Source organism: Haliaeetus albicilla, chromosome 27 (genome assembly GCF_947461875.1).
Source record: "Haliaeetus albicilla chromosome 27, bHalAlb1.1, whole genome shotgun sequence".
Lineage (NCBI taxonomy): Eukaryota > Metazoa > Chordata > Aves > Accipitriformes > Accipitridae > Haliaeetus > Haliaeetus albicilla.
This window is the reverse complement of record NC_091509.1, coordinates 15,498,383-15,508,538: the sequence shown is the minus strand read 5'-3', so window position 1 is coordinate 15,508,538 and position 10,156 is coordinate 15,498,383. Positions and strand designations below refer to the sequence as shown.

The following is a 10,156-nucleotide window of genomic DNA, read 5'->3' as shown; positions in this document are numbered from 1 at the left end:
CCCTGATTCTCCTGGCCCAGAAATAGCTATTGCTGGTGTCTGATATTTATCAGCCCAGCTCAGAGCTGCTCTTGTTCGTGCCTACTTGCTCATGTTGCCAAGAGGGGCTTGCAGCAGCTACACCTTGAGAAGATCATAGAGGAGAGAAGTGAGACTGGCTTGCCTAAAGCTAGAAGTGGGTAGACAAGGCTTTTCCAGCAAGTTGCTCCATTTCAAACTAAGTAAACTGATGTTTAGGCTGGTGCACAAAAAGCCATTTGGTAAGACTTGGATAAGCTGTGTCTCCCTCCTGTGCTGGCAACATTGGGAGTGTGTCTCGTTTTTGTAAAGCAGCTTTTTGTTGGCACAGCTTGCAGCCAGTAAGCTGAGATTTTCAGCCTTCCGATTAGCTTGAGGATAATATAATGCTTGTCAACCACCTGCTAATTACAGTCTCCTCGTTCATTCATTCAACAAGACATGTCTGTGAGCTCTTCTTGCTGAAACGAGTCTTTTAGGAGGGTCTTTTCTCTTTTTGTTTCTTAAAGTAATTTTCTTTAACTTCTCTCTCACCTGGATCACAACATAGAAAGTCACAGGCCAGTGGAGATCTGAGAACTGCTGACAGATGTCCTGTGAGTGCCAGGGAGACTTGTGTCTTCAGCAGAGTCCACGAGATTGTGGTCCTCAACCACAAAGATGCTCTGCTGGGCAGGAATCCTGCTGGTGGGATGGGTAGGGGCCCAGTGCTTGCAGCAAGGAGAGATCACACTGAGGAAAGCCATCCTGAAGCGCTGGGACAACAGATTATAAATGATGGGGTTCACGGCAGAGCTCAGATAGAAGAAAACACCTATAAGAACGAGGGGCGGGGGGTGTGGGGGGGAGAGAGAGACCTCATTTCTTGTGGAATAATCTCAGAAGAGGAAAATATCTTCATTTCTTATACTGCTCCACCAAGCTTGGGTGCAAGGGTGGAGGCAGCGACAGCACATCTCTGCCTGCTACCACCCAGGAGGAGGGAGAGGGATGTCTCACCAAGGCTGGCTCAGGCACCACAGCACACAGGGAAAGTGGGAGAGAGTATTAACTGGAGCTCACCGTCTCCAGCTGTTCAGGAACCAGCTCTCTCTTGAGCTCTACTGACCTGCCTCCAGCACAGCCCTCATCCCCGCAGCAGGATTTGCACAGCTGGTGCCCTCATCAAAGCTGTCAGAGGATAACTTCCAGCCGAGGGGAGCTAATTTCTCACAACACTCCAGGACAATTGCATGAGATGGGATTTGTCTGAGCTGCCTAATGGCCACATTCAGTGTTTTCCATGGCAGACTGAAAATAAGATTCCTCTTTGAAAAAGCCTTCATTTTATGGTTGGCAGGGCCACAAACATTTGGTTTTATCACCCAATTCTGAGCAGTATGTAAGTCTTTCGTCTTGCCATTTGGTAAGGTTTGCCATTTGGTAAGGTTTCCCATTTGCCTGAGACCCTCTGGAGAACGATGCCTGCTGCTGTGTATTCATTAAAAGCAGCTGAATGACTGCAGACTTCATTTCTGAACATTCCCAAGAAGGAAAAGCAGCTGGTAAAGATGCATGATATCTTTTTTTTTTTCCCTTCTTTGTGAATATTCAGACAACTGTATTGGACAACATGCCCAGATCTTGAAAGCTGCAGAAACTTGCATGCAGTTTTTATTTCAGGCACAATTCTCATCACTGTCCACCAAACCCCAACGAGCTTCTCCATGCATGTCTTATGTCACCTACAAAATAGACAACTACGTATTTCAAGTAAACCACTCACAAATAATTTTTTTTGCCAGTCCCTGTGCAAGTGGAAGAAGAAAGCTTTACCTGACACCACATGAATTAAGTTGAATATATTAGCCAGAGGCTCTGTCCATTCCACAACAAAGCTGAAGAAAAGTCGATCTATATGGAATGGAGCCCAGCAGATAGCAAAAACCATCACGAGGACAACTAGCACAGAGAAAGGGGAGAAGAAAAACAAGTCAATTATGGAAGGATATGGTTCACTAGCCTGCACAGAGCAGACACGGTTCAGAAAGCTGGATGAAAGACTAAATTATACAAATTTTATTCATTTTTTTCAAAGCTTTTGCCATCCTTTCTGTCTTACCATTACCAGCTAAAAAACCAAACTTTCCACTGATTTCTGTGTTGGCTGACCCAATGCATGCACACACAATGACATTGAAACAGAGCAGGCAACAGCCAGGTAATGTTGTGGCATGTACAGAGCCTAATGAAGAAACTGCCAGTGAGACATCTGGATTCATCTGTGGTACCTGGAACACACTGACCACGTTGCACCTTGAAGTTAATTTCCTCTGCACGCTATCTGTACATCACATAGCAGGATAAGGCCATAGGAACCATGTGCTGATAATAAGTCTGTCTGGGCATTCTGCTCAGCATGAAAGAAAAAGAGTTTGCTGCCATGCACACCTTGGCCTGTGCTGGCTCCAGTAAGGACTCTCACAAACCCATTCCAGACTCGGGTTCTGTGAATATCTGTGGTCACACTCACGGGACACATGAAATCAGGCTGAGTTCAAAGTACAATTTCCTAGTTCAGATGGTGACTTAAGCTGCCTAAAAGAATAAAGTTGTTGCAGGAAATATTGAAGGTGGTTTATGTTTCCTGCATAAGTACAATCTCACTAGCAAGGTGATCTTTGCCTTAAAGACAGCCCTAATTAGGAAGTGATGCGAGTGCTTTCAGGGTGGTTGGAGCACAAATTCTCCTGAATGCAATACAATGTGCAAGTCTGCCTAGGTCCTGCTTCTTCTTGGGAAGGTCTAAGTGGTTAAGTCAGCAGTAGGTGATGTACATGGCTTGGTAGGACCTTCCTGTTCATGAGCAGAGCTTGTGGTGTGATGCAAAACAGATGTACATTCTTCTTTAACCATGTACAAGATAGACAGACTATTTGCACGCTGTCCTGGTTTCAGCTGGGATAGAGTTAAATGTCTTCCTAGTAGCTGGTACGGTGCTATGTTTTGAGTTCAGTATGCGAAGAATGTTGATAACACACTGATGTTTTCAGTTGTTGCTAAGTAGTGTTTAGTCTAAATTCAAGGATTTTTCAGCTTCTCATGCCCAGCCAGCAAGAAGGCTGGAGGGGCACAAGAAGTTGGCACAGGACACAGCCAGGACAGCTGACCCAAACTGGCCAAAGGGGTATTCCAGACCATGGGACATAACATCTAGTGTATAAACTGGGGGGAGTGCGGGGGGAATCACCACTTGGGGACTAACTGGGCTTCGATTGGCGGGTGGTGAGCAATTGCCCTGTGCATCATTTGTACATTCCAATCCTTTTATTATTGCTGTTGTCATTTTATTAGTGTTATCATTATCATTATTAGTTTCTTCTTTTCTGTTCTATTAAACCGTTCTTATCTCAACCCATGAGTTTTCCTTCTTTTCCCAATTTTCTCCCCCATCCCACTGGATGGGGGCGGAGTGAGTGAGCGGCTGCGTGGTGCTTCGTTGCTGGCTGGGGTTAAACCACGACACATGCTGAAAAAGGGGATTGTCCCTAAAGGACTGCAAGAACCAGGTTTGGAGTAAGGAATATCGGAGAGTTGCCATGCAAGCATCTGCCACGTAGGTTTGCTCAACCTCCTCTCATGTTCAGGAGGAAAATCTGCCTTCTGAGTCTTTTGATATTTAACCACGGTGTTTCACTCCTATGCCCTCTAAGTCCAGATAAGATAGCAATAAGCCTTTATTTTTTAATCACAGTTACTCATGTCATAACTCCTGTATCCAGTGAATTTGCCTGATACCCTTCAGGACTTGGTCACCCTGTTGTCCACAGTAAATAAAACACGGAAGGACTCACTACTTACACAACATCTTGGTGACTGATTTCCTGGATGGTCTCTGAACATTCACCACCATTTCCTCCACTTCCAAAGATTTGTCCCCTTTCAGCTGGCAAAAGGAAGGAAAAAGGAGAGCTTAGGCAGCAGATGACATCCCCACCAGACATAGCTTGTTTGATATTTTGATAGCTGTAGTTTGAGAAGGCAAAATTTGGGGCAATTCAGGACTCACTGAAAAAAATCTACATTTAATTTTCAGTTTTAGTCTAGGGAAACATTGAAGCTTTAGGTTCAAAACAATCTGTAGATTTTATGCATCTGAGACTGCATATTTACAGTAACTTTGTATTTCAGTTCCCCACTTGTCCTTTCTCAATGAGTCAATATTCAGTTCACAGTTTGTGTTCAATTTCAACAGTATTTTGCTAGGCATTATTTTCTCTTCTAGCAAAATATTATTTGTTTGTTTATTTTCCTGAAAGGGTTCCCCACAATTAAGCACAAACCAATGATCCAAATAATACCCAGAGAGGCCTCAGTGAAACACAGCTGTAATCACTGGAAAAATTCCTGTAGAATTCAAGGGAGTTTGTTTCATGCCCTGAGTGTTTGGACTAATCGATATTCAATCCATCTAATGAACAAAACACATATAAGTTCTCTTGCAGACAGCCGGTGTGCATGATATGCACAGATTCAGCCACATACTGCTCAATTACAGCAGGGTTTTTTTTTAAATTCTGGTAGTTTTCCTGGACTTCTAAAAAATGGACATAAAGAATAATAATCTGATCCTCCCTGAAATGCTTCCTAAATATGCTTGTGGTGAGAGCACTGGTGCTTTCATGATGAAAAGAGCAGGTCTAGGTAATCAGGACAATTACTTTGATTATAAAAGAAATCATCTAGGGAGAGTGCATAATTGGACCCAGCTTCTTGAAGTGGGAACTTCTGATTAGCCAACAGATTTGCAGTGATGCTTTTTTCAACTCAGAGAAACTGGAAACAAAACTTTTAATTACATGGGAAAGAATATCAGGAGTGAGGGAAAAGATAGAAATCAATCTGGATTTGTAAAAATCTTGTGAAAACATGCTAGTTGTGCCATTTTCTTTTGCCTTTTACATTGTGACTTTGCTTCCTGATTTTTGATTAATAATACTTTACTGTAAGGATGATCAAATTAGACCTTCTTTCAATGTTCTATTTATTCATAAAACCCATAAAAGGGAAACACATGTAAATTGAATTATATTCAATTATAGTGCAATTTAGCCTCTCATGTTTTACATTATTCCCTTTGTAACTTTTAGTCGTAGCCACAGTTGCTTGAGGAAGAGGCTCAGTTGATTTGAAACGCATCTAGCGATAAATGTCTGCTCAGATTGATTAAAATCCCTAGTTTCCCTTCAGTGGTTTTCAGTCTCAACAGTAATCCTTCCAGGCATATTCCAAAGCCTCAGAGAATACAGTGCTCTGATGCTGTAATAAACCAGACACACATGTATCTGTAATTTTCTCCTTCCTCCTGTCATTTTGATGATGCTGTAAGGCTCTCTTTAGCCTCAAGTGATAAAAATGGAGGTGTAACCAGTAAGAAAAACTCAGCAGTTGAAATTTAATAAAACAATGAATTATGACAAAGAGGAAGGGGAAAAAAAAAAAGAAACAGGTCTATGGCAAAGGTTGTAACTTGAGTTCATGTCAATGGTTTGACAGAGGTAGAACTCCAGCCAAGGTAGTGGTTACTTTTACATCACTGTGGATGTATGAGGCTATGTGGAGTTGCCTGGAGATGAATGTTACCATTCACTGCAAGAGAATTAAAAGTGTCTGGAGCAAGAAGCTGAAAATTGGATTTTCTCCCCACAACTTTATTAGCTAAGGCATTTCATACTAGAAATCAAAAGGCAGAGTGAAATTAGGGCCTCACATATCCCCAGGCAAACCTAGTGAGGCCACTCAACAAAAGCAGGAGAACTGGTTTCTGTAAGCTCCTCGGCCTGTCTGACATGAGTGGTGACCAAACTTTCTCTCCAGCTGACAGAAAAATTGATATTTAAAACCCACATGGCTTGTGCTAAAGCATGCAGTCCTGCCTACTTCAGGGATTTGGCCGAAGCAGTTGCCACCTCTCTGCTGAACTGCAGCCTGGGTGTGCTCCTAGCTCACCCTCATTGCAAAGGAAAATGCGTTAGTGCAAGGTTTGTTGTTGCACAACCTCCGTGGAAAGGGGACAGACTCTTCCAGGAGCATGCTGGGCTCTGCAGAAATTAGCCAAAAGCAATCACTCTTCACATATGATTCTGGTTTTAACAACTGGGCATTTAGGGGGCAAAACAGATGTTGATGATAAAATCTGGACAGCTATGCATTTACAAGAATAAGCTGTCTTGATTCAAAGACAGCTGAAATAAAAATTACCAGTGTGTCCAATGTGTTACTGAGGGGAAGCGATACTAAGAGAAGTGCTGGACTCTTAGCAGAAGAATCGTCCTGCCTAGGTGAGGTTAATCTAGTCCCATCTGATCATTTAGATGCCCTCACAGATGTCTGAAGTAGGTGGGATGAATGAGTCTCTGGACTCTCCACTCTTTTCGTTCACCGTCAAAAATCCTCATTAAACAGAGTCTGACTTTTAGACAACCAGTGAGAACCACCAATCCCTGTGTCCTTTTAGAGATCAGCTTGAAAGAAACGGCCAGGGACCTTGCACCGACTCCTGCTGCGACACAGACTTCTTCCCAAGCAACGCCACCCCACATCTACCAGCACTGCAGGGATTAGCTTCTACAAGCAGCCATTTCCCGGTGCTCTCGTTTCTTCCCTCTCCTCTTCCTCCTCAGCTTTTTGGCTATAGGTTGCAACCAGTAGCCCAACAGCTGAACTGGGTTTAAAGAAGAGCCTGGCTGGTTTGGGATTGGTCCTAAAGGCACCTGTGATGAGAACCCCATGAAAGAGGCAGCAGAAAGTTTCCGCAATCAAATCTAATGAGACTACAGTGTAATCATCAGTGTCCTCTTCTTTACACTAATGCTGGAAGTATCTATTGATGATAACATTGTAGTATTAAACCATCAAGCCTTAAAATTATATCCAACTAGATCAAGAGGTAATTGATCATGAGGTAATCAACCTGATGGCTCTGTCGGCAATAAATTTCCTGGTGAAAAAGACAAATATATTTTTTTCCTTTTTGCAAGGAATACAGTTAAAAATTAACTCAGTTACCATATGACCCATGTTTGCTACCTTCTCACAGCTGCTTAACATGTCACACGTTTCCTTCTGTATTACATCCTGAGGCTCTCCTGAGCACTGGCAAAGCTTGAGGAAGAAACTTTGGTGAGGAAATGCCCTTTCGACAAAGCCTGGAGTTGGAAAGACTACGTCTCTGCTGAATTTGAGCTGTTGTGCAACCTTTGGATCAATTCTGAGCTTTTCCACTACAGTCTGTGAGCAATACATGGCACTCAGGAGACTCTAGAGTGCTGCTGAAGCATCACAGATTTCATCCTCTGTGAGTAGATAAAAAGTGTCTTCTCTGAAAAATTATATATGTACAGCCTTCTTCTATCATTTCTGTTGAAAAAACTGCAATTATGTTGCCTAGTGCAGTTTGGAGCGTAATGTAGGTATACGCAGGATGCTTAAAATTTGGAAGCCTGAGTTGGATATACAGAAAAGCAGAGGCACAAACGATGAACATTGCAGCTTTTAGGAAAGACAGCTTGAACATGTCTGTGAATATACAGAAGTCCTGAGGGAGCAGCCCTTGTCTGGTACCTAGCTTCTCTTTTGGGATGGGGATTAGGAATACCTGCCGCCACAAATAGAAGTTATCGCAGTCTTCAAGACTTCTTTTTATTAGTTCAGGGATTTCTCTTTTTCTTTTGTAACAGCTATATTTTTAGCACTTTTTCATCCCTTCAGGTCTTATTTTGAAAATTTTCAGTGAAACTATGTAAAGACCCCACAACGGCCACTGGGCAGCGGGGATAATTTAACCCACTCATTTCTTCAACAATCTACTGTGTGCTATGGATTTTTGGCAGTTAATCCTTGTGGCTTTTCCTGGGTAAGGAAAAATTACTTCTGTATAGTTTCAGATAAAATGATATATACACCAGCAGAGATTTGGTTGAATTTCTTGCACATAATTTGGTAAGTTCCTTCATGTCTACTAGCATATTGCATCCCTTTCTTACTATATGATCAGGCACAGCTTTTTTAAACTTTAAGTTATATTCAATGTGATGAGATAGGTTTTATATTTTCAAAATATGTGTAACATACGAGAAGAAAAAAGTCATTGACTCACTATGATTAGCAGTGCATTTCAGCATTGTGCTACGTGATTTTATAATACTGTGATACTGATTGTTTTATCCATGTATTTAAATGATGAATACTTGGTAAATCTAGTCTCACTTTCTGAAGAGACAGTGAATATGAGCTCTAAGGTAGCCTTAATCGATGGTGAAACTGTGCCATAGTTACATAAAGAAACAATTGCTGAATTTGCTAGCAGCAGCAATAAGGTAGCATTTCAGTTTATGACAGCTTTGTGACTTTTAACAACTGAATATTAGCACCATCTCCAGGGAAGAAGAAAAATAAAGTAGTGTAATGGAAATTCCACAGTCACAAGAAGAGGGAAAACAAATAATATACAAGATTCAGTCACTAGCCTGCTCCTTTTTATTCTTTTCACGTTTTCCTTTTGGTCTATTTCCTTCTAGTCCCTACTGCAAAGGTGCAAATCTCTGAGAAGGTGGAATCAGTCTACAGACTTGGATATTTCAGTAACATTCCAATGTGAGCAGCAGTGATGGTAATTTTTTTAAAAAAGATTGGGGTAACTTATTCCCCAGCATAGTTATATTAATTTCAGAATGGGATTACAGCAAAGGAGGAGTTGGCTCCACTGTTTTCAGAGGTTTGAAATACTTTTGCTCTTTGGGGGGGAAACAGATGGGCAAGAAAAAGGTGCAATCACTTAAAAGACACATACAGACACAAACACACAAGAATAAGCTAAGGAAACACTGAGCACAGTCGGAGTAGGACTTACTCTTAGCCCCATCAGATAGTACAGCACACTTATTACCCCCATAGGCAGCACATAGAAGAGAAAAGAAGTAATCTGGACAATACAGTTGTAGATCCACATGGGCATGACTACAGTGCAGGTAGCAGAGCCAGGGACCAGGGTGCCATTGGGGAAATACTGCAGCATGATACCGTGGGTGCCAGTGTTGGGGAGGGCAAAGAGGACAGAGAGGACCCAGAGCACCACGACGGTCCTGAGGGCACGCTTGCGAGTGCTTTCCAGCTTGGCACGGAAAGGATGGAGGATGGCAATGTATCTCTCCACGCTGACTGTGGTCACGCTGAGGATGGAGGCAAAACAGACCGTCTCAAAGAGCGCCGTCTTCAAATAGCAGCCGACGGGCCCAAACAAGAAGGGGTAGTTGCTCCACATCTCATAGACTTCCAGTGGCATCCCAAAAAGCAGCACGAGCAGGTCTGAGACCGCCAGACTGAAGAGGTAGTAATTGGTCGGCGTCTTCATGTTCTGGTGCTTGAGGATTACCAGGCAAACTAAGAAGTTACCTGCCACCCCAACGACGAAGATGAGGGTGTACACCAAAGCCATGGGCAAGAACAGATGGCTCCGTCTGGGCCCACATAGGAAGGCTAAGTAATCCTCAGTGCTGTTTAAGTACCTCCTGAAACGTTCTTCATGTAGATCAAGGTGATTAAACCAGGAGGTATTACTGATCCAGGCCATTACTGGATCTGCTGAAGTGTTTCACAACTGAGAACCGGTCGTCTTTAAGTTTCTCTGTGCTAGTTTGCTCACTTTTTGCAGAGAGAAGAAGCTGGCGGGGGGAGTTGTCTTGCCAGACCTAGATGCACAAAGCCACTGAGAGATGTGAGTGAGTGTGTTTGCCTGGCTTCGGTTAAGGTTTTGCCGATGTAACAGCTGTTCCCCTGCAAGGAGTCCCTTAGCCAGAAAGCCCCTCCTTTCACACATATTCATTGGCTCACTAAGTGCATTAGATTATAGAGTAAGAAAAGAGGTTCCAGCTCCTTGCATCAGCTCCCATAGCAGATGCATTTACAGAATCAGAAATGTGGGTTTTAGAGAGCTGGGAATCTGAAATATAGGATGTGAGACAAGCTGCAAGATGTTTGTATTTGTCAGAGGGTGGGAAACCAGACAAAAAAAACCCCTGAAAACTCAGTCCAAAAAGCTTTTACAAAATTATATTGATGCTACATCCAGTTATGAACCACAAGCCAAAAAAAAAAAAAA

At 42.7% G+C, this 10,156-nt stretch overlaps 1 protein-coding gene across 1 annotated transcript; it reads right to left on the bottom strand.

The window, feature by feature from the left end:
- Positions 1-453: 453 nt before the first annotated feature.
- Positions 454-9,628, bottom strand: NMUR2 (neuromedin U receptor 2). Its single transcript, XM_009914584.2, has 4 exons — positions 8,909-9,628; positions 3,859-3,943; positions 1,834-1,959; positions 454-832 (listed from the first exon to the last, which is right to left on the bottom strand). Exons 1-4 carry the CDS (start codon positions 9,626-9,628, stop codon positions 573-575), a joined length of 1,191 nt encoding a protein of 396 aa, XP_009912886.1. The 3' UTR covers positions 454-572.
- Between the last annotated feature and the right edge of the window lie 528 nt (positions 9,629-10,156).

Excerpts from the sequence above, each read along its gene's own strand:
- NMUR2 (XM_009914584.2), bottom strand. The coding sequence starts at position 9,628 with ATGGCCTGGATCAGTAATACCTCCTGGTTTAATCACCTTGATCTACAT. Across the intron at positions 3,944-8,908 it reads ACTATCTGATGGGGCTAAGA|CTGAAAGGGGACAAATCTTT; the intron begins GTAAGTCCTACT and ends TCCTTTTGCCAG. Across the intron at positions 833-1,833 it reads CTTAATTCATGTGGTGTCAG|GTGTTTTCTTCTATCTGAGC; the intron begins GTAAAGCTTTCT and ends TCGTTCTTATAG.